A 23,233-nucleotide genomic window follows, 5' to 3' on the forward strand; every position below is an offset into this window, starting at 1 on the left:
ACTTTAAACATTGTTGACAAGAGAACTATTTTTTTATGGTAATCTTTAAAAACCATACAAATCCTCAGTGAGAATTTGAGGCACAGATTAGGAATTTCTTGACAATTCAACTTTTTTTTCCTCCCATCAGACTTTTCACATTGTTGGACAGAGTTTCTAAGGTTTTCTATGGCCTTGTTTAAATTCAAGTTAAGTCCATTGGCAGGAAAAAAAAAAAAAAAAAGTTGAGTCAAGACATATCTGTTGGGTGTCTCACTGTGCTCAAGCAAACTCTGCTTTCCTAATTCACCTGTCGCAGCTATATCAAAGTGTAGTGTTTTTGTTACTTTGTATATGCATGAATGTATGATAATCTTTGTATACCATTTGTAATGATTTTATTGTAATTTAATAGTGATTTATATTTCCTTGCAACATGTAAGAAGTGTAATTATATGGGATCAGAATTATATCTGTTTTGATAGTAATATTTGTATTGAAAATGTTAAGAGATTCCTTTGATGGGTTATTGGTGCACTGTTGCCTTTCATAATTTTAATTTCAGAGTGTGCTCAAAATAATAAAATGTTAATGAATGAGAAATGATAAACCACAAAGTACTGGTCTCAAGTTTGTTTCAACTGTTTGATGCATCAGAGAAAAAAGGACTGAAATGGAAGGTTTCTTTTGCATTAATAGCGCCTCTCGGTGGTTTTGATGCAAAACTGCACATATCGAGTGCAGATTAGAAGCTATAATAAAATCAAGTTCAAGTTTCCACCCAAACCAAAAGAATCCTATCTGAAATATAGATGATTTGCAAAATGTCATTTGCATTTATTTAAAACAACAATTATATTTACATTGGTTAAAACCTGAAACATACAAATAAAACAAATAAAAAATACACCACAGATGCAGTTAAATTTACATTCTATTAAATTTGAGTTCAGAGATACCAGAAGTTCAAGTATCATTTTAAGCTCCATTGCATTAGAAACGTTTAGTTGTTAAGTTGAGCATTAGGAACCAATCTCATACCAGCGATGATGGTAAAAATATGCCCTGATATCAGTCTTCCTACATGTTAAAAGCACTTTACATGATGATTCATGTATCTGCATACAAGGGTGCAAACTGTCTCTAGTATCTACTGACCATAGTGTTTGGTAAATCACCTACTTTAGTCTGATTTTAACCAAAACAATCTTCATTGAATTGCTATCTGGTTACCAACCAGTGTGTCTAATAATACAGACACACAGTGTTCAGGTGTAAACTAGCAAACAGCTGGTGTTGTATGATCATTTACCCACCCTGTATATCATTAAATAAGACATAAAAAAGACCAGTATTTTACCCCCAAACAAACTTGTAGCTCCGGCTACAAACAGGCTAAACCGTTCCCTCTTGTACGCTACACTGTAAACTAAAAGGGTGAGAAAAGGGTTTTCATGGGGATCTCTTGTAACCTAAGAAACGGTATACATTCCTTTGAACAGGAAGTGAAAAGGGAATGATGAGCAAATATCAAATTAGTAACTGAAATGAACAGAGAATCAAGAGAACTAGCCCACGTAATGAAAAGCCTTTACAGTATAATTCCTGACCCCGATTACACAAAACTGTACACAGTAGAAATCAAGTGGCTGCGTGGTGGAACTTCCCCAAAACCCAGCGAAAATCTAAGTGGTTTACTAAAATCTTTAAGACTTTATCTAATCATTGTAAGAATCCTAGAGTGCAATGTTTATTATTTCAACTAAAAACAAATATCATACATATCTACAAAAGCTGACAATATGGTTCTACATAACAATTATTATTCACATTCGTTAGGCAATTCTGACCCTCAGATTGTCTGAAAGGGCCTCATCTTTAAATTAAGAACTCCAGGTTTAAAATTCAAATTCATGATCATCATTCAAATGCATACTTGACTCAAGTACATCTACATGTAAAATATTTACATCTGTTTAAACCCTTAAATATATACACTAGTACATTCTGTGAGGGCCCTGCAAAGCCTGAATTCACAGACTGCTCTGACTGACATCCGGTTACCTTTCAAAGCTTTGTTCACTCAGACACTTCAACCTCTAAATCCTTGCATTTGCACTATAGGGAGTGTACAATAACATTTTAGGTTTTCAGTGAGTGGATAAAACCTCAGTGTTGTGCTCAAGGACTCTCTGCCTGCTCACATGGTTGTTAATAGACATACGCTTGCGGTTGTGGGTGTGAAACTCTAGGTCACCTTAACCCTCTTGATCGTGAGAAATGGCCTTCACCAAATCTTTGCACACCCCACAACTCACCTACAAAGAGCTGTTTCTGAGCAGATCTGCTGTGTCGCCACTGATAACAGTAGAAACGCTGCGGTGGGCAGATGTTGAGGCTTTCAAAGCTGGTGTCGCAGCGCTCGTCTGTCTCTCCACATGGCACGCAGTTCTTTGAGGAGCAAGGGAGTGATGAACACAATGCTGCCCCCTGTCTGTAGTAGAAAAACAAAAGAAGGTGGTATTAATTCATACTCTGTACACAAGTCAAAACTAGCAATTGAGAAGTTGTTTTTACGCCAATGTAGGTGTAAAAACATCAGGTCTTACACACAGCAGACGTTCTGACTTAAAGTAAAAGGAAAAGCACTGTTCTATTCAAGTGTAGTCACAGTAGGCTGTGACAGTAGCCCCTTTTTATACAGAGATCCCTCTATATTGCCGCCAAGAAGACCACTCGTTACACCGCATTTGCTTGTTTACACTGGACCAAACAAGCAGGAATAATTCTGGCCCAGTGTGTGCTTTTATATAGCATGCTCCAGAGTCAGAGGCGTGACCTCAAGGCGTAACATGTAACAAAACAGCATTGGCGTCTGTCTCGCCATGCCGGCTCTACACAGACGTGCTCTGTGACTACCACTGCTGCGGACATAAATCCAAAACAGCAATGCCCCACACAGAACATTGCTGGCTTGAACATGCTGTATAACAGCAGCTAGTGTGACACTGAGGGTCCTGAAACTGAAGCATCATTCATTTTATGAATTACACCTGTGCTCGGCCTACTGTCAGAATGTCCTGTGAAAAAGGTCCGTTGTAATTTTAGGGGAGATCATCTTACCATGACGATGAAGAAGTAGAACACACACATCCACCCCAGCTTGCTCTCAATCAGGGACACCAGGTACTAGAGGGTGATGGAGATAAAAATGCACTGATTAAAAATCAATCTGTGGATGTGACTGTGGGTAGAACCACTGCTCGACACTGTCGTCTACAATATTTATGTCTACAATATTTACACTTAATCCTCTCTGTAGTGCTGCAATGTTCTTGTAATTAATGCTAATTCAGAATTCAGTGACGCCATTTGTACCTAAAACTGTTTTTAACATGATTAGGTCAATGACCAGCCGACAACTACTTATCTAAGCTAAGGAGCAGTAAAATTTAGTAGATGTGCAAACCTTAGCTCTCACAGTTAACGTGGTGCAGCGGTTGCAAAATGTGTGAAAGTAGTGTGTGTTGGAAAACCTTAAAGTGCAAGCCAGCAATTCCATCACATGAAAATACAAACATGTTGTCAAACGTATTACTTGCAGTGCAATGGTTCTATTTTAAACAGACTTCAATGGCAGGACAAATGTACCAGGACAAGACCGTCCATGCTTTTCAATAGCTGAGTACAGAGAAAATCACTGACCACAGTAACAAACTATTAGGTCTTTTATTTTGTAATTTAATCCTGTTAGTGTTATCTTTTCCTGCTTTTTTCTCTTAATGAATTTTAAGCACAATAAACTGAATCCTTGTGGAATAGCCCGTATTTTTGTTTACCTGTCCCCCCGCAGCTCCTATACTGCCAGTTCCATCCACTATACCAGTAACAGTAGCGAGAGCCTCCTGACTGCCTCTCAGAGCCTCCTGTCTCCCCAGGTCGGCAGATATGGCGGAGCTGATCATATTGGACGGGCCACCAATGAAGAAGCCGGTGACTGCCAGCAGCACAGCGTTTATCACCTGGTCATTAGGCGAGCCTGAGAGAGGAGGGAGACGGATTACATTTTTAAGCCTCAGAAGTGCAGATTTTTATCACATATTGAGCTTAATATGTTGAAGTGATGGACAGCAGGAAATAAGAAAAACAAAAATTCATTTTGTAATTTCATTTTGATCATTTACAGTCTTCAAAGCGTGATAATGTGTATGTACTCACGGCTGTATCCCACCAGGGCTCCCATCGCCATTGCCAGACTGAATGCCAACACCGGGGCTCTCTTACCCATGAAGTCAGAGATCAGACCCTGAACTGTTCCTCCTGACACAAAGAAACAAGATGACAGAGCCATGCTGAGAATTGTTGATATTTAGAGATTTATAAAAAGACAAGGCAGAAGCAGTTCATAGCCATCAGAATTTTTGAATAAGATAAGCAGTGAATACACAATGTCTGTTTATGTAAATGTTTCTTTTTGATAAATCATTTTGTCAATAAAATGTTGCAAAATAGTAAAAAAAAAAACAATGCTCCACACAGTTTCCTAAAACCCAAGGACATATTCAAATTGCTAGTTTTGTATGGCCAACAGTCCACAACCCAAAGGTTCAGTGAATGAACTCGCAAGTCAAAGAAGAGCATCAACTTCCCACACTGGAGAAGCTGGAACTAGGAAATGTTTGGCATTTTTTCTTGAAAAATGACTTCAATTGATTAAAATAGCTGCAGATCGTTTGCCTTGTCGGTCGATTAATCAACTATTTGTTTCAGTTCTTATTTATTTCCAGCCTATTAAAGAGATGTAATTCTGTCTTCTGTCTTTGTTATATGTTAAAATGATTAAAACAAAAGTAGCACCACCACTTACCGATGATTCCTCCAACGTCATACCACACCGACAGGCGGTCGGCCTCGGCCTCCTTCCAGCCGTAGTTGTTGCTCAGGTAGAAAGGAAGCCAGAAGAAGAAGGAGTAGTTGACCAGCTTCAGACATGCGTAAGCCAGGGAGTACTGCAGTTCAAACAGAGACAGAGTCAACATGGGGTGTGTGGCAAAGTGCCAGTTGTAAATGAATTTGTCTTGACTTGTTGGTACTTCAGACTCACAGGTAGCACTCCGGGCAGACAAAAGGCCTGGCAGAAGCTGATAGCTTGAGGTGACTCGGCCAGGGGTTCATCCGGCTGCTGAACTGTCTGGTATCGTCTGCTATACACCTCCGCCTTCACCTCATCCTCCTCGTCACTCATCAGAGGCCTGTGGCTGTCTGTGTCCGTCTCCACCGGGCTGAGTCTAGTCTCGGACTCCAAACTCAAACCTGATGTGCACACACACACACACACAGAAACACACATTCAAAGCTGTGGAGAATTCAGTCAAGAGTGTAGGTAACACAAACACACACAACTGTTTCTATTTCAGGCACAGTTTCCCAGTGTTAAGTGTGACACAAGTTCAAACTGGTTTCTGTGGGAACAAGGTCAATTTAAAGTAAAGTTGAAAAAGAAACAATGTGACTGAAAACATATAGCCATCAGGATTTCATCTTCCAGTGTTATATGGAAAACAGGCATCTAAGCAGCATTTTACATTAGGATGCACTTGAATACATTCAGAGAACACGTTTTCTAATATGTTCCCTGCAGTCCTTACCGACTTCTTTTGGAGACGTGAGCAGGCCGAAGAACACCACCACCCCGCCAGCAAACTGCACCACCGAGGTCACCAGGAAGGCATACTGCACACAGCAACACACATTACACCATGTTAGCATTTCGCTGCTGAGAATGTTATGGTAAACGGCATCAGTAAAGTGTGTACGTGTGTGTTACCTCGTATCCATACTTGAGCACACTAGACGCTAAGAAGGCCCCCAGGATGTTGCCTACAGAGGCACAAGCACTCCACAGGCCAAACACAAAGCCCCGCCTGGAAAACAATATCCAGAAGTTTAATTATTAAAAGTTAGAAATATTATTTTTTAAATACTTTTGGTTTTATTTTCAGATATTGTCTCCCAAAAGAAAAACCACTTTAAATACAGAAAGTAGTATATTTTATGAAACGGTATTTCACAGACAGGTCAGTGACTTGCTATTTTTATAGCCAGCAAATTATATTTGCAAGTTCTGCTGCTGCGGAAAACTGACTCTAAATGGCGTCTATGTTTTGGCAGCAGCACCAGTGAATGGATGTCTTTGTGCGAGTGTGAGTGTGTGTGATTCTGTGTGTGGGTGTGCATCATAAAGCTCGACTTGACTAAATATTTCTGGGCTTGACAGATGCTGGGAATACTTGAAGGAGTGTTGGATAAAAGCAGGTTTTATAAATGGAGAAACAGCACACACCCCGTTTTGCCGAACCAGTTGCCCATGACGGCCACCACGCACGGCCACACGGCCGACTGCAGCAGCCCGTTCAGCACCCACAGGCCACAGTACAGATAGATGTTGTAGATGTGGAGCCATTCTGTTAGAGTGCCAAACAAAAACTCCTGCAAACACACAAACAGCTACAGTTGTATTGAAAAACATTATTCGCAATTCTTTTAAGATGTTTAAAAACCCGCATAGAGGATGAAGTCGTTTATAACGTTGGCATTTGATTTATACTTGACAACATCAACATTAATAAATAGTGAGTTTTATATTAACACCAGGTATCACAATGTCCTGGTAGACACCAACTTTTTTTCCCACCTCTTACATATCTTATTTCTGCCTTACACCTTTAAAAACAACAAAAAAAATATATATATAATACATTTAAAATTTTTATTTTAGCCTTCAGAAAGAAAAACAGTAAATGGAAAAACATTTCCAAAAACAGCCAATTACAGAAAAGATAAAATACTTTAAATCAACACCATGACGATTTACAACTTGACTTCAACAACAAAAGTGGGATCGCCCCATGGAGCACTGTCAAGAGATAAATAATACCACTCGAGGTCCATGTTCTTACCACTGCAGCAGAGCCACACAGGCCGAAGCAGAGCACGTAGCGCAAGTTTACTCTGTCCCCAATCACACCACTCAAATACAGGCCCTGTGTGGACAGGAACAAACAGAAGAGACTCAAGATTAAAAGAAGATGACTTCAGGTCTGATTTGGATCAAAATTAAACGGGATGATGTACTTCACACTGTGTCCCAGCAACAGATGTAATACGTCTGAGGGGTGTTATGAGGTGCTTTAACTTATTTTCACTCTGTTTCATCATATAACAGGAATTTTCCGTGCAGTTGTCTATTTCAAATGATTTATATCTCTATTTTTTTTCCTGCTGTTAGAGGCCAACATGCCTGAATAAATGCGAGCAACAGGGATCAGATTTCAGTCCCAGCCCAACTTGGCAAACTGTGAATGCATGCCAGCATCCGCCTCGGCCAGTTCTAACTCATTTCAGTGGCAGATGTCGCTGCTCTCAGGAGCTTGTTAAACACAGAAAAACATACTCACCACGGCATATGAAAAGAGAAAGATGGAGTCCAGAGCTCCAAGGAACAGAGTGGCCTGCTTTTCATCTGTAAACAGACGATTGTCCTCCCACGTCTAGGAGAGTCAGAGAAAAACACAGTTAATCAAATGCAGTTTAACTACAACAGGGATTTCAATTATCATTTGTTTTATCGAACCAAGTGAGCATCTACAGTATGTGTGGGAGAAACATTGTTCCTGCATTGTACTGTCTGCTGCTCTGTTGTGCTGGTGCTCCGTACCTCGCCAGGGGAGAAAGTGGCTGCACTGTCATTCTGGATGGATGGCGTCCACTGGGCTGAGATGCTCACTTTCACATTGCTGAACGTCTTCCGTGACGCATGCAGCAACACATAGCTGGAGAGACAGAAAAGAGCGTTAGTCAGAAAAACTTATTTGATATGAGATTTATTTAACAGCATCCATTTAGAAACAAAAAGGTCATACTTCAGGGAGGGGATGCAACTGCTCTATTACTTAATGCTTGTTTAAAATACTGGAACAATTTAGTGCTAATGGTTTGAAAAGTGGCAAGAATTTGCATAAAAATACCACAATACACCACATTATCTTGTTTTGGTTTTTTTTGGGCTTCATAAGGTCAAACAATAAAAGCTAATTTTCCTTTTGGACACGATTAAATTCCACAGTGGTAGCAGTTAAAATCTGATGCAAGAATTTAAAGGAAACACTGATAGCTTTCCATTGTTATCTAAGAAATAGGAAATGGGAAAAAAAACAAAACATCCAATGCAAACACAACTGCAGAGTTCACTGTGTGCCACTATCTGCTGCAGACTGCACTGTGTGTCATGACTATGGTGACATGGCCACAGACGTGTGATATGACAACTACTAACTAATGATTAACTATGTGATTGAGTTTGGCCTAAATAAAGAAGTATATGGCTGATGTTTACCAGATGGTCATAAACATGATATAATCCTCGCTCTGTTCGCTGCACATTTCAAAATTACGTGACTTTCTACAGCGGTTAAGGATAAAAAAAAAAAAAAAAAAAAAAAAGTGCTTCAGTGAAAAAAAGAAAAAGACCAACAGTGTACAAACCTTCTGTCCTCACAGATCATCTCCACAGTCAACACTTTACAAAATATGTGCTATTTACAATATTTATTATGTTCTTTTTTTTTCTGCAAACTTCTTACAACTACAAAATATTATATTTCATAAACTCCAGGCTGTGTACTGTAGCAAGCCTGACTGTTGGAAATCAATACACATAGTTTATGCTATCTTGACAATGTCGGACCTGGGTTAACCTTGCCCCATAGACCTTTCACCTAAATTAATAGCTCACATCGATTCAGTGTGTTTCTACACTAGCTACATTGATATTTCCATTTCACTTTGCATCCACTAATGCAACTCCACTATTCTGCTGTGGCTCAGCAGGTTATGAACGACGAGTTTGGACATTTTTGTTTCTAAACTGTTCAATAAAGTGGCAAGCTTTAAAAGCTCCAAAATCACCCAAAAAAACAAAAAAACACAATAGCCTTACAAAAAAAGACCCATAAGTCACACTGTAGAGGTCACTGGCACCAGTCCAGCTCTCACTGGGTTTCCAGATACTTTGAGGACATGACTGGTATCACAGGGTCATCTAGAAACCCAGGACTACATTTACAATGCAAAACAGCTCTAACAGCCTTCAGCAAAAATCTTTACATCAGGAGGCAGGGCGGGTTTAGTTTACCTAAAGAAGGTGAGGAGGAAGGTAACCAGATGATGATGGGTGTACTGTGACAGGTAGCCACAGCACGAGGGAGGCATCACAGGGGCGGCCGGAGGGAGGAAGAGGAGGTGTAGGAACAAGGAAGGAGGTGGTGTCGGTGGAGGTCTTCGGGGGAACGGCGACAGGATAAGGAAGGGAGGGGGGTTCAGCTAGAGTTTCCCACTATGCCAGATGGGACAAGCACATCACTAGAACAACAACAAAGCTGTGCCTGCAGAAGGAGGAAACCAATATTAAGTCAATTAACTGTATTAATATTTATCATTTATTTGAGAACTCGGTTAAATAACTAAGGACAACAACTTTTACAAAAGAGAAATCCACATTAGAAAACCACCACATCCCAGGTTCACAGCTGACCAAGCAGTCTTTAATGAAATTTCAATTTGTTTCAAAGTTCAACCGAGACTATGAACACCTGGTGATCTATATATTCCTCAAACTAGTCGTGGATGATTTCTGCACTATGACAGGCAACACTTTCTTGCTGAAAGCGTCCCTCCCCCTTAGATGTAAGAGGCAACCATTAATAGACGCATCCTGTCTGAATGCTGAGGTGTGCACTGCCAGCCACAGGTATCAATGGGCCCAGTGTGACCACCTCCCCCACCAGCCTGTTCAGCTGCAACTATGTTGTTTACACAGGAATCAACTAACTAGGAAGTCAAGATGCATCAACCCTTCTTCTGTTCCAATAGTTCAACTTTAGGTATCTCCCGATCTCCTCTCTTTTCCCCGAATTGAAAATCTGTATACCTTACTGTGTGGAACTCATTAGACTCATGTTTTTGAAAGACACACATGAGACCAGAAGCTGCTGTGTGGTACGAAAAACTGGTACAGTAACTGAATGAACGTAACACACAATTTCTGTCATGAATGGGGGTCGAAGCCAAAATGTTGAGAACCATTCCTCTCAGAAACACTGATATGAAAGTCAGTGGCCTCACTTCCATTTCCTTGATAAATACTTTCAATAACCAGCCGATGTTTTTATTTCACATGACTGCTACTTAACCAAGGAAGTCCTGGTACACTGCCTGCCAAGAGACATTTACTGTATCTGGTTGTGTATCTGTTCACTCTAGCTCTAAATGAAATGCAATAAAAGCCTACCTCAGGCAAATAACACAATTGGGCATGTGACTGTGTCCTTTCCACAAGGACACAAGAGCCATATTTGAGAAGTTGCTAATACATATTTTTTAACATGTCTCTAACCAGCAGAGCCTCAAGAATCATGTAATTAATAAAATAACCTCTTTAATTAGCTTCATATTATTAAAATGTCACAGACTGACTTACCATTTTATATTTCTCCATTCTTTTAGCAAAACACAACCTCAAGTAACTGTTACCTGCAAAAGTGCAGGTTAGACAAACTCTTTGAAGGCAAATCAAATCAATCAGTTGTTTGGTGTTTGGTAGCATTTTGCAACCCCCTTTAGGATACATTAACTTAGAGTTAGGACTGTAGCACTGTACACTGTGTGCACAACACCACACTGAAAGGGAAAATGTAAGCAGGACCTTCTGTTCAAAGGACGCCATCAGTTTTCTGTAGATTACACAACAGACGAGCTCTAATTTGTGCCTCTAGAGTAAACAATGTGTTGAGACTTTTGTGATTTAAGAAAGGATTTCTGCGTGTTCAATGATATGGACACAACGTTTTTTTTTACTCCACCCAGTACTCACATAGCCGTTCAGTCAACTGTATTCATTTTCGGCAGTAATTTGTCGTTACAGGGAGAATTGCCGCTTCAGTTTCTACACATCTCTTTCTTACTGAGTGACAGGGCACATAACGTTATACAGTCTTTATCTACTTTGCGAGTTCCGGGTCTGTTGCACTGAAAACACAAAATAAGCGCCTACAAACAGACAACCAACAGTTACAGTTTCAACGTCCTGCGAATTAAGAAACAAAACAAGGCGTTTTCTTACCTCTCCGCTCAGGTTATCGTTAGCTAGCTGGTCCTCGGTGTGGCGACAGTCTGTGTTTACTGTGGATTCATGTGTCACGGACGTCACCGGCCACAGAGCATAGCGGCGCACTGCTGCCACCAGCAGGACAGGGGTGGAATTACACGTTTAAAAGCACAGCTGACGGTAGAACCCGGAGAGACAGCTGTTCAGCTTTCACCTGTCACCGTGCCACTTGTGGGGTAGAGCCAACCTATCATTGGTTCATTTTTACATAGTTTAAAATATGCACCGCCAAAAAATACTCAATCACTCCAGTTCACTGCACTGCAAGCAGGGACCCGGAACTGAACTTTATCAGCACTTGAATTCTGGTAAGCCTTTATCAATAATGTATAGATAGTTTGTTAAGTATATATGTGTTTGAACTGTGTGTACTCCTTATATAAGAGGTGCTGTGCATGACTTTAAAAGACTACATGTTCCAAATTTCCACCATGCTTGAATCTAGGCCTACTGTTTTCCAATATTTTGTAGCATCTATATATTCAAGGTTTCAAGGATATAAAGGCAATTTTGTCACATACTAAGGACAGATGTGCAGTGAAGTGATTTGTCCTGTACTCGCAAGGTTACACTAAAAGAGTAGTGTAAGAAATGAGGATTAGAAAAAAGAACTATATAAAAATTGAAGACAAAAATTATATATAAAAAATGTAAACTGTATATATGTTATAAATTCAACTAAAATAATATTTAAAAAAAAATATCAACAATGCCTTTAAGTTTTGTAAATGGATATAACAGAGGACAGGAAGAAGAAATAAATAAATAAATCAGAAATGCATTACAATCAAAATTAAACAAAATATGTCATAGGATGCTTTCTGTGCAGATTTTAGAAAAAGTGCTTATGAAATTTTAATGTATTATTTTATGGTCACCACATTATTTAAAAGAAAAATATTTTTAGTCTTTTCTCTTTCAATGGAACATTTTTAGAAGAACCCCTTGTCATTATTTTCTTCATTTCCAGTTTGCAAATTTCATTGGAGCACTCTTATTGATTTTGGTATGGCATTGAAAACACAGCATGGGGCAAAGGGAGTGAACTGATACAGCTACATGAACAACTGCTGCCCAGAAGCAGCTGTGGCGTGAATCCCAACGAACTTCAGATTTGCAGAGAAATGACGTACTACAATGACGTCTGTCCCACGAGTCACTGGGAAAGGTTATGGAAATTAAGTCATATCAGTAAGCATTAAAAGTCATTCATTCATTCTACATAGCATGTGCATAATGTCATTTTTGTGGGAGACAGCCAGCAGATAGAGACATACGTAAAGAAAGAGAGAGAGAGACAGAGAGACAGTTAGACAGAGAGAGAGAGACAGAGAGAGAGAGAGAGAGGGAGAGAGAGGGAGAGAGAGAGAGGGAGGGAGGGAGGGAGTCATATTCAGGATGTGTGGAGGAGATAGAGTGAATGAAAGTTGAAGATTGGAGAGGAAGCGGGGAGAGGAGTGTATGAACAGTAGTTGGTTTCTATTCTCACTCAAGTAAACGTCTGACAACTGATATCAAGGCTTCAATCAGAAAAGAAAACCTATCGCAGGCTGTTTAATCTGGACATACCGCGCCACTGGTGTGGTTTGGAAGTTATACTAATGGATACTGTGATCGCAGCATCTTTGGTCATATGCTCCCGTTTCACTAATGAACACATGGAAACTGTACAACACAAGGAGGTAAGAAACAGATTTTGTATATTTAATACACAGCATGTGATTAGAGTGGGATTTCAATAGACTTCGTTGTCTCATATTTTCATTGCTGTGTTGTTGCTTAAAATCGCATAAACTGGTATTAAATTGAGGCATATTTCTGTTTACTCATTTTGATAATCGTAAAAGAATTTGCATAATGAAAACTGCAACCGCTTATGCATTTTCTGATTAATTGTGCAATGTCTGGATGGTTGCTGTCTCTATCACACAGTAACTAAATATCTGAATACCTTGTTTCCCAGCTAATCAGCTAACCTACAGCTTTAAAGGCTGTATGCAGTCCCTCGGATCACGCACAGTCCCTTGGACAACATGTCAACTAAACAAATGATGACACCGGTTCCAGATCTGGGAAATTAGCACTATCTTAAAGGCCACTGAACTTTGAAAAATTTGCCTTAGAGAAGTGAAAATATGGGAGTCATGCAGAGGGGAACAGAGCATTTTTGTTGCTGTCGGGGTCAAAGGTCGGTCTTCTGTGTAGAGAAAGTGGCAAAATAAGGATCATAAAATAATAAAGGAATAAAAGAGTAGAGTGATTCAATCACTAACAGTCCCTAATGACTGTTCAAATGTTGTTTTGTATGATGAACTGCTCGAGGGAGCTGTTGTCATGTTTTTCCTTGAGTCTGACCAGCTGTTCTCTGAATACAGTACATTACCAGCTGAAGAAGAGCAATGGCACTGCATTAAATGTCAAGTCTCAACAAGGATTTTAACCTCAGATTGATCTGTAACAATGAAAAAAAATCTGCAAGTGTGGTGATACAGATACTGGATAATGCAGTTTCAAAATTAACATATTTTTAGACCACTCTGTTGCACTAAGGGAAAAGGTTTGTGTATTTTTTTTATTCATCATATTAATTATCAGATTCCCTTATTGCTTTTAAGAAAAAAAAAATCCCAAATTTGAATTAAGTGCTGCAGAGAAATGCAGTTTAATTGAAAAAGCCTGACATTAATTGTCAACTGGAGCCAAGCCAGACAGGATGTCAATAAAAAATGTTAACATCCAAACTCTAAACACCTCACCCAACAAAACTGAGAAATGAGTGAAGGCGCTGACTGAAGATGCCTCTCTCTTTCCCTCTCTTCATCTTTCAGGTGTACAGTGATCATGGAGGCCACTAAGAGAATGAAAACAAAGGAGGACTGCATCTACTCCACTGTCAACAGGTTTGTATTGGGGCAGGTTTATGAGTGAAGGATTCTCCCTTGAAATGATGGACATTATAGCTCACAAATTTCTCCTGAGCATGAGAAATAAGTAACAGGGTTTAGGTTTGGCCTTTATTCCTCACATCCATTAAGGAAAAGTCAGTAAAGGTCTTTCAACTTAGGGCTTCCCATTTCCTCTGGTTTATTTATTAAAACATAACAGTTTGATGAAATGGGCCCCAGTCCAAGTATGTGTTTATTTAGTGAGGCTGATGAGAAGAAGATGCTCGGTCATAGGCTTGTCCTCTGGCATTTACTCTCAGGCTGAATTTTCCCACTGTCGCCAGAAAAAGACTGTGTCCCCTAGCTGGCAGCAATAGTGACTGTACTGGGAAGTTCAGGAAACTCTGGTAGTGCTCTAATGCTTAGCTGTTTGTTAGCACAATATTGCATTTTCTGACTGAATATAGGTAATCACTGATACAACCACGGTTCCAAACCTTTTTTTTTTTTTTACACTATTTTGTTATACAACTGACAAGGTCACTTTGGTCAAGTCTGTATTCATACTACTACAACTTGCAGTGACAGAAGCTGGACTGCTGCTTCATCACTTTTGGCTATTTTAAGGCTTTTTTTTTTACATTTAGCTAACGATTTCAACTGCTTATCATCTTTTTATCTATTTCAACTGTTCATCCTGTATTTACAGGCAACTGTTTACTCATTACTTTTAGCTGATGATTTCAACTGCTAATCCATGGCTCTTAGATGACTATTTTAGCTAACTATTTCCATTAGCCTACTTTTAGCTAACTGTTTCAACTACTCTAGTTGTTGTAGCAATAAATGTACTAAATATCAGTATAACACCAATTTGTAATCTTACTTGTTTGGTGGTTTATGTTTTATTTATATTATATTAGTAGTATAGTATAGTTATATTTTTTATATTAGCTGAGTTACTCCAAATTCTTTCCATGTGCTCCCTGGCAACTAAGTAGCCTACCCCTGGCAGGAAGTCACTGCTGTGAAACCTGGTCACCACTCTGCATTTTAACATTTAATCTTAATGAATACTTTGACGTCAATCATTTCATGTTAATTTGTAACTTTGTGTTTTTTCTTTGTGTGTTTAGGCTAAAGAAGGGCGATCTTGGTGGGAGTAGTAGTTTCCATATTGCTTCAGTGGAAAACAAGGGAGCTGAGCAAAGAAGAGAAGTTGTGCCAAAACTTCCCTTCGCCCCATTAGACAACCTGAGCAACCAGAGGGAAGAATCACACATGATGGCTCACAGGAGGTCAAATTTTGACCCTCACAGCAATGAGAACACTCTCTTGGCTGGCAACAAGGTCCCCAGATCCAATGCTGGAAAAATTAAGGACAAAATTTCTCTTTGGGAGGGAAAGGAACCCACTCATTCACCCATTACCTCAGGTTCTTCAGTACAGTGCACTACTGTAAAAAGGACAGAATCCCTGACAAAAAGCAACAATAAAACTACTGATGAGCTGAGTGCAGAGAGTTTCAGGAGAGTAGCCCAGAAGGAAAAGGAAAATCTTGGGAAAGAGACTGTAGGAAAGCTTGGGGATTCAAGGCCTTGTTCACCTGTTGAACCTGGAAAACAGCTAAGAGGGACGCTCAAGAGCAGTAAGCCCTATGAAAACCAAAGAGAGGAGGATTGCAAAAGAGTGGTTCACAAAGACAAGCAAGATCATGAGAAAGAGAATGTGGAAAAGCTTGGTGATTCAAGGCCATGTTCACCTACGTTGGTGGCGCAGCAGCAGGTAGGCACGTTGAGGAAAAGCAATGACAAGAGAGCAACAGAGCAAACCAGCCAGGAGAAGAGAGCTGTGTTCTCTCTCTTTAAAAAGCTGGAGGCTATGGGGGAGAACCATGGGAAAACACCTCCAGAGCTCGGAAATTACTTCAGCCCTCCGAGTAAGGACAAACAGGTAGAGGTGAAGAACAAAGAATCTGAAGCTATCAGTCAGAGTGGTGCAGTGAAAGCCTCCGGGGCCGGAGAAGGGAAGCAGCACCAGGAGCATGTGTACACAGAGCCGGGAGCGCTCCCCATCAACCCGGTCCCCAAACCCAGACGTACCTTCCAGCATCCAGCTGTCGTGCCCATGGGGGAGAGTCAGAGGCAAGGGAGAGGACAGAGGAACCTCCCTCCACTGCCCTCCATTTCCACAAGACCTTCCTCAAAACCTCCTTCCAGTGTCTACGTGAGACCCAGGGGCGAGAGAGTACGAGACAACATCAACAGGTACAGCAGGATCAGAAAAATGAATTCCTCGCTGATGTAATAACCACAGCTAAACCAATTATATAATGATTTGTACCGTTCTGTTCACCGTGACAGGAAATCCTTTGAGTTTGAAGACCTTGCAGGGTCGACTAGCCCGCCCCTCTCGCGTTCACTATATCAGGAACATCACTATGAAGACATCCTGGGTCAGACACCTCTATTACCCTTGATTGATTTCCCTTTTGAAATCTGTGCCAAGAAATATAGATAACATGTGGAAGGTATGTTAGAGAGGAAGCAGTTGAGACAAATGAGATGGGAACTGCACAAAAGGACTGTTTTGTCACTTACTTAAATGGGTTTTCTGAGGTTTTTCCACCACTCCACTGAATATATTCTGCAGAAAACAATAAATACATCTATTTTTATTTGAAAATTGACAGCATAGAGAGACAGGAGATGGGAGAGAGAGAGAGGTATGACATGCAATACAGATCGCCTGGTTGGGAATCAAACCCTGGATTTTGCAGTTTTGTGGTATGCGCCTTAACAATTAGGCCCAGTAAATGTAATTTTATCAGAAACATGTGGATATGGTGCAATTACTCACATTTACTTAAGTAAAAGTTCAAAGACATGTAAAAATACCCTGTTACAAGAACAAGTCTGGCATTCAAAAGTTTACTGAAGTGAAAGTCTGAGAGGAACATTAGGGAGTGTAAAGAATGTTTTGCAAGACCCAGTTTTAACTACCTTATATGCAGGTTGACAATGTTGTCTTACTAATTATTAGGTGTGCTTTCAGAATCCTTTTTGACACTGAACCCCTGGTCATTTTTAATGTACAAAAACAATAATTTTTCTCTCTGCAGATTCACCCAAAGAGAACCCGTATGAGGACATTGAGTTGGAGAGTCAGTGCTCCCAGCAGTCTTTGCCCTCCTCTCCTGGCGCTGATACTACCAAGGTTCCTGCAGTAAAAAGCCAAACATAATATTCAACACTTCTGACTTAGAGATGAAAAGCTTAGTAATTATTTTTCGGTTCACAGGCCTCAAGGCCTGGCTTCTTCAGGCAGAATTCAGGCAGGGGCTTTAAGCTGCTGGACCTGCGGAGAACCAACCAGCAGACCCACAGTGCCAGCAGCAGTGGGGGAATTTCATCTCCACCCCAGCTCAGCCCTCCCTCCACCCCCACTGGTCCTGAACACGCTTCTTGGCTGCCCGGCGAGCCCTACAGCCGCACCTGCCGCAGGATACCAACGGTCTGAATGTGTTTGAATGTTAGGCCAGCAGCCCTGGATCACGAACATAATGTCACATGTTGTAGAAACTGTTTCTTTTTATTTAAGCTGAACTTTTTTATGATGTCAGATTAAGCACAGATCCCCTTTTTACTTCCAAGAGATCGTTTGATGGATCTTTAATCCAATTTATAGATTAAAGTCAGATTTTCTTTTAGTCCAGTATGGCTGCCAGGTTTCAGTGCAGCTGCCAAATATCATTAAGGAGTGTTTTGTTCTCATCCTTGAGAAAAGACATGACGCTGTCGTAATTCCTTACACTGAACTTTTTTATCTAACAGGTTGTGTTGAGAATCAATAGCATCTTTGAAGCTCGAATTGGAAAGAAACATCTACGGAGGATCTACCATTATGCTGAGACAAGCTCAGGAAGAGGTGATGTTGGTGAAATGTTGGCCATCTTGAAGATGGTCTGTTTTCTAGTGTCTAAAATATTAATGTGGATTTTTGGCTGATGAAATTTGACTTTTGTTTATAGTAACAGATGAGAACAGTGACTCTGAGAGTGAAGTTGAAGATAGAGCAAAAGGTAGGTTACATCATCGGAGCTTTTTAACCTCAAGGACACCCCTTCATTTTTCATTATATTTATATCAACATATTTATCTGCACTGTATCTTACTTCCTCTCTCTCAGCCAACCGCCAGCGCCTCGTGTCAGTTCAGTCCATACTGAGCCAGCCAAGCCAGGCCCAGGTCCACTACAATGGTACCAACAACAGAAACAGCTCTCTGGAACAGGACGTCCACCAGCGCAAACTTTTTGAATATTTCCTGGTTGTATCGCTGCAGAAGTCGAAGGGTGGTGCCCACTATCTGCCGGAGGTCACACAGCAGTTCCCCCCTAAGGTCAGGAGCAGAGGAGTCCTTGAATCATATATTATTTTGGGGGTAATTTCATTTTAAGGTTGAGGACCAAATGTCTCAAAGTAGAAATATACACGTCTTGCACACACACAGGTAGGCAAAGGTTCATTCAAAACAATTCAAGTCTGCTGGACAAAACCTGGTGAATTTTAAGAAGCTGAAGTAAATAAAGAAGATACAGAAGTATAAAATATCCAACCTCCATTAAAACAGTAAGCTTTAATTTGTCAATAAGAACAATCTTCTTCTGGATAATTAACGATAAAAATACATTTGTAATAATGGAAATAAAGTTAATGGAAATGCATGAAAGTCTGGTCTTTTGTTATGTTGCAGTTGGAACGGAGCTTCAAGTTCATGAGGGAGACAGAGGATCAGCTGAGGATCATTCCTCAGTTCTGTTTCCCTGATGCTAAAGACTGGGAGTCGGTGGAGAATTACCCGAGGTGAGAGTGTAAAATTAACTTACTGCCACTGTTTATGAAATTCCATAATAAATTCAGCTAATTTAATGGTGAAAATAGTTTAGAAGAGGCCGACTCCCCCCAGAGTCATTTCACTCCCTTAACAACTCCATGAAACTGCAACTCTTATTACCACTAGAAAACTTGCTTTTTCTCCCATGCTGATGTGTCCGTTTAGACTGCACAAAAATACTCAATGTCAGTACTACAGTTTGCATGTATACTATTATCTATGTGAATTCTTTATATGCACAATCAAAATATATTAATCACCTGTTTATTTGTGTATTTGCTGTGGGCCATCCCTCACAGTGAGATGTTCTCCTTTGTTTTGACTGGAGAAGACGGGAGCAGGAGGTTTGGATACTGCCGGCGTTTACTGGTAAATAGAAATGAATAGAATAAATAAGTGTCCAGCCGCTGCTGGACAGGAAGTGGCCAAATACCACAATGACGGCTGAGTAAATAAGGGTGCCAAAATAGTCAGCGTGCCTGTGGGAAAACAGTCCATCTCAGACTCTGGGCGGAAGTGTGTGAGACTGGGAAAGTGTGTATGTGTGTGTAAAGTATGTGTTTGTGTGTTTACATGTTTCTGTGTATTTCTATGTGTGTTTCAGTACTCCTGATACATTGATTTTCATTTTTCAAAGTTTGATGTGGCCAGATATGAACTGATGTGTCACGAATTATATGGGATTGAAAAAATTATCATTATATCATTCTAAAATCATACAGTTAGATATTGTTATACCTGTTCGACGGAACTTTCCTCTTTTCTCTTCAGCCCAGCGGAAAAGGCAAACGTCTACCAGAGGTCTATTGTATCGTCAGTCACCTCGGCTGTTTCAACCTGTTCTCCAAGGTAAATCACTCGCACTGGTCCCATGTGATAATATTATTGGCATACAGTATTTTATAAGGTATGTGTGTTTCTGTATATGTGTGCGCTGTAGGTGTTGGATGAAGTGGAGAGGCGGAGGGCTCTGTCTCCAGCCTTAGTACAGCCCTTCATGAGAGCCATCATGGAGGCCCAGTTTCCAGCGCCGGGCCGAACCATCACCATCAAAACCTTCCTCCCTGGCTCGGGTACTGAGGTGCGTGACACTGTGAGCACCAAAACATTCTGTCTGTTGAAATGAAAAACATAAGATAAACTCTCATCCATCCTATTTCCCAGTCGATGGAGCTCTGTCGACCCTCTGACTCCCGCCTGGAGCATGTTGACTTTGAATGTCTGTTCTCCTGTTTGAGTCTGCGGCTGCTCCTCCGGGTGTTCGGCTCTTTGCTGTTGGAGCGAAGGGTCATCTTCACTGCAGACAATCTCAGGTTGGTCATATACCCCAAAGCTTTGCACATCCCCTTAAAATCTGTATGTTGCATATATATGACAGCTCTTATAAAACATGAAGTTGCATCATTCTTCCAGTGTTTATGTAAGCAGACAGCAGACATTAGGTGAAAGCGTTGGGGATGATTTCATTATGAAGTTATAAAAAGTGTGGGTGGTCCAGACCAACATTTTTAAATAAATTTAAGGCAACCCCAGTTTTATTCAGGGAACATGCCAGAGGGATATTTTGAGGCCAGGCTGTAAAGTTGTTGTTGTGCTGAGGCCAGTTTGTTTGTTCTGCAGGAGAAAGCCAGTGGGAGTCAGAAAGTATGGTCACAGTAGTAGGGGACAGGAATGCGAAGTCGAGTGACGTAAATGAAAGTATGCAGGCTTGCTTTCCTCTATGGGAAATTTTGTGACTTTAGGGAGTTCGCAGTGTTTAGGGTGTAGTTTAGATTATGCTGCCCTCATGTGGCGAGAATTTTCTTTCTCTTTTTTCCAGCTCTCCTTTTATCTCTCTTTGCATGACTCTCCTTCTCTTTTCATCTTTGCCTCTTCCTCTTGCCTCCCATCATCATCCCTCATTCAGGAAAAAGCTCTTAAAAACCATAAAAGCATCACATCTGGTGTTTAAACATGCAACTAAAACCTTTCCCCTATTTATGTATAATTTAATAATATCTCAAATTCCTCATCTGTTCCTCCTCTCATGACCGTCTTTTCTCCTTGTCATCCATCTTGCAGTACTCTCTCCCAGTGCTGCCATGCAGTGGTGGCACTGCTTTACCCCTTTGTATGGCAGCACACTTACATTCCCGTGCTGCCCTCGGCTATGCTCGACATCGTCTGCACCCCGACCCCGTTCATTGTCGGCCTGCTCTCCAGCTCCCTGCCCCAGCTTACTGAACTGCCCCTGGAGGAGGTCAGAGAGGCACCAATTATAAGCAGTTCACATCAATACACAAATGAAAAAATGTTGTGCGTTACAATAATGTTGGCTTTGTGTGCACAGGTTCTTGTTGTGGATCTAGGAAACAGTCGTTTTCTCAGACAGGTAAACCATGCATTGAATCATGTTTGTGTGTTTTTTATGGCTCTGCATGATCTGTGGGTGAATTATTTCAGCCTTTTCATATCTACATCTACATATCATATCCTATCCTAACCTTTTCCTTGTAGTTGGATGATGAGGACTCCATCCTGCCCCACAAGCTTCAATCAGCCCTGGAGAACGTTCTAGAAAGGAGAAGAGAGCTTGCTAATGACAGAGGAGGAGACACACCCAGTGGTAAGTCGCTACAAGGACAACTATGAAAGTTTATAGTTCCAGCTCTCTAATTTCTTGCATCTTGCATCCTTTCAGCGGTATTGTTGATTATACTATAACTTCCTCTTTTCAGACTCTGGACATCTAGGCACTGTTGTGTCTGAGGCCTTTGTCCGTTTCTTCGTGGAGCTCGTAGGCCACTATCCACTCTTCATCATCGGCGAACGGGAGGACGGCTACTCCTCCTCGTCCTCCTCCCCAGTCCCCTGCTCCTTCCAGCGAGAGGGTTTTCGTAAAGCGATCACTTCTAAGACTGTCCGTCGCTTCCTGGAGGTCTTCATGGAGACCCAGATGTTTGGCTGGTTCATCCAGGAGAGGGAGCTCCACAAACAGGCTCTGAGAGGTACAGAGGTGCGGTAGCAAGCTCAAGTTCAGATGCTAGGAGTTGATCCAGTGGTTCATGATTCTTTCTCTTTTCTCAGGACTGTTTGAAGTGAGGGTGCAGGAGTATCTAGACTCTATCCATGAGAATGAACATCGACGAGTTAACAGGTTTCTCAAAGGCTTGGGTAAGGATGTCCCTGAACTATTCTTGGTCAGAATTTCTTTGGTAATAGTGAAATAAGCTCTGTACACATGATCTACAGATCTATTGTAGGTCCATACTAACCTTAAACCACTCTTTTTTTCCATTATTCTAGGAAACAAAATGAAATTTCTTTCCAAGAAATAATGCAACTATAATTGCAAAAAAAGCACTGAAACACTGAAACAAGGAAAGACTTCAAGGACTGCAGAAATCGAACAAAATTCTCATTTGAGTGCTTCTTCAGAGATGCTTGACTATGCCATCCTCATCTGTGTCAATGAGTGAGACTTGAGGGTTTTGCTCAAGGATTCATGATAGATGGGGTGGCTGTTGTGAATCACAAATTGTTTTTCCGGCCAAAGGAAGATGCTGCTGTATTTCACATAAAGGAAGGAGCTGTGGAGATATTCAAGAGGTTCCTGGTTTGTATGATATTCTTCAGACAAGTGAGCATAAATAACACTGTGTACAATATAAAAACAATGTTGGTGTTAAGATTATTGCTGTAAACTACATATGGCTGACAATTAATTAAAGGATGACATGAATAAATTAGTGTAGAAAATATAGTAAATGCAGGGCATTGTTTGATAAGTATGAACATTTGGTGAATTATATGCTACACAGTATGGTAGTCACCCTTTGTATGCATTGTAAGTTTTAAGTTCATGGTCAAGGTATTTTCTGAATCCACCAGGGGGCAGTAGTATATTTTCTCTGATTAGATGATCTTGATGCTGACAGTGACCAACCAGACAATGACACAAACCTGCTTTCCCGCTCTTTAATCCTTCGGTTTTTTTCTTTTGGTCATAACAGTGACAACATCATAAATGCTTTGACGCTGACAAGTTAATAAATATTCAGTTTGTTGTTTTGAAGTGCTGAGTTATTGTGTTGATGTTGTCATGTTTTTTTTTTCCCCCTTTCAAAACTGAAGTCCAGGTCTCCTACTCGTGTTTGTAGAGTTTAGATGTCATTATTGTAAACCTTCTAATTCTCTTTTCCTACCATAGTTACTCCAGTTTGTAAATTATGAATGATGACATTACTTTATGTTAAATACATAATGTATCA

At 40.6% G+C, this 23,233-nt stretch overlaps 2 protein-coding genes across 4 annotated transcripts; one reads left to right on the top strand and one right to left on the bottom strand.

The window, feature by feature from the left end:
• Nucleotides 1–817: 817 nt before the first annotated feature.
• Nucleotides 818–11,238, bottom strand: slc37a3 (solute carrier family 37 member 3). Of its 2 annotated transcripts, none has more exons than XM_022749778.1 (14): nt 11,159–11,238; nt 9,173–9,373; nt 7,697–7,811; nt 7,437–7,529; nt 6,939–7,022; nt 6,323–6,468; nt 5,807–5,903; nt 5,628–5,712; nt 5,084–5,292; nt 4,847–4,988; nt 4,198–4,299; nt 3,819–4,018; nt 3,103–3,168; nt 818–2,473 (listed from the first exon to the last, which is right to left on the bottom strand). In XM_022749778.1, exons 2-14 carry the CDS (start codon nt 9,247–9,249, stop codon nt 2,381–2,383), a joined length of 1,509 nt encoding a protein of 502 aa, XP_022605499.1. In that variant the 5' UTR covers nt 9,250–9,373; nt 11,159–11,238; the 3' UTR covers nt 818–2,380. The 2 variants fall into 2 exon arrangements, with proteins under 2 accessions (XP_022605499.1, XP_022605497.1); XM_022749776.1 differs by having other exon boundaries at nt 9,173–9,422; nt 11,159–11,205.
• Nucleotides 11,239–12,693: 1,455 nt separating this feature from the next.
• On the top strand, nt 12,694–23,032 carry LOC111224677 (DENN domain-containing protein 2A-like). 2 transcript variants are annotated; one of them, XM_022749255.1, is made up of 20 exons: nt 12,694–12,885; nt 14,032–14,103; nt 15,225–16,355; nt 16,452–16,543; nt 17,210–17,304; nt 17,389–17,601; nt 17,922–18,015; nt 18,119–18,169; nt 18,277–18,488; nt 18,843–18,952; nt 19,283–19,352; nt 19,755–19,832; nt 19,924–20,064; nt 20,148–20,296; nt 21,045–21,222; nt 21,313–21,354; nt 21,480–21,588; nt 21,701–21,970; nt 22,050–22,136; nt 22,269–23,032. In XM_022749255.1, exons 1-20 carry the CDS (start codon nt 12,854–12,856, stop codon nt 22,298–22,300), a joined length of 3,258 nt encoding a protein of 1,085 aa, XP_022604976.1. In that variant the 5' UTR covers nt 12,694–12,853; the 3' UTR covers nt 22,301–23,032. The 2 variants fall into 2 exon arrangements, with proteins under 2 accessions (XP_022604976.1, XP_022604977.1); XM_022749256.1 differs by having other exon boundaries at nt 18,125–18,169.
• Nucleotides 23,033–23,233: the final 201 nt, after the last annotated feature.

The sequence above is a fragment of the Seriola dumerili genome, unplaced genomic scaffold (genome assembly GCF_002260705.1).
Source record: "Seriola dumerili isolate Sdu_G_001 unplaced genomic scaffold, Sdu_1.0 BDQW01000138.1, whole genome shotgun sequence".
Classification (NCBI taxonomy): Eukaryota; Metazoa; Chordata; class Actinopteri; order Carangiformes; family Carangidae; genus Seriola; species Seriola dumerili.

What these genes read in the sequence shown, in the direction of transcription:
- LOC111224677 (XM_022749255.1), top strand. Translation starts at nt 12,854, where the DNA reads ATGAACACATGGAAACTGTACAACACAAGGAG. An exon ending in TTCACTGCAGACAATCTCAG is followed by an intron (nt 20,297 to 21,044) that starts GTTGGTCATATA and finishes TCCATCTTGCAG; the next exon opens with TACTCTCTCCCAGTGCTGCC. An exon ending in CCACAAACAGGCTCTGAGAG is followed by an intron (nt 21,971 to 22,049) that starts GTACAGAGGTGC and finishes CTCTTTTCTCAG; the next exon opens with GACTGTTTGAAGTGAGGGTG.
- slc37a3 (XM_022749778.1), bottom strand. Translation starts at nt 9,249, where the DNA reads ATGCCTCCCTCGTGCTGTGGCTACCTGTCACAGTACACCCATCATCAT. An exon ending in CACGTCTCCAAAAGAAGTCG is followed by an intron (nt 5,293 to 5,627) that starts GTAAGGACTGCA and finishes TGTGCACATCAG; the next exon opens with GTTTGAGTTTGGAGTCCGAG. An exon ending in AGCCCTGGTGGGATACAGCC is followed by an intron (nt 4,019 to 4,197) that starts GTGAGTACATAC and finishes CTCCTCTCTCAG; the next exon opens with GCTCGCCTAATGACCAGGTG.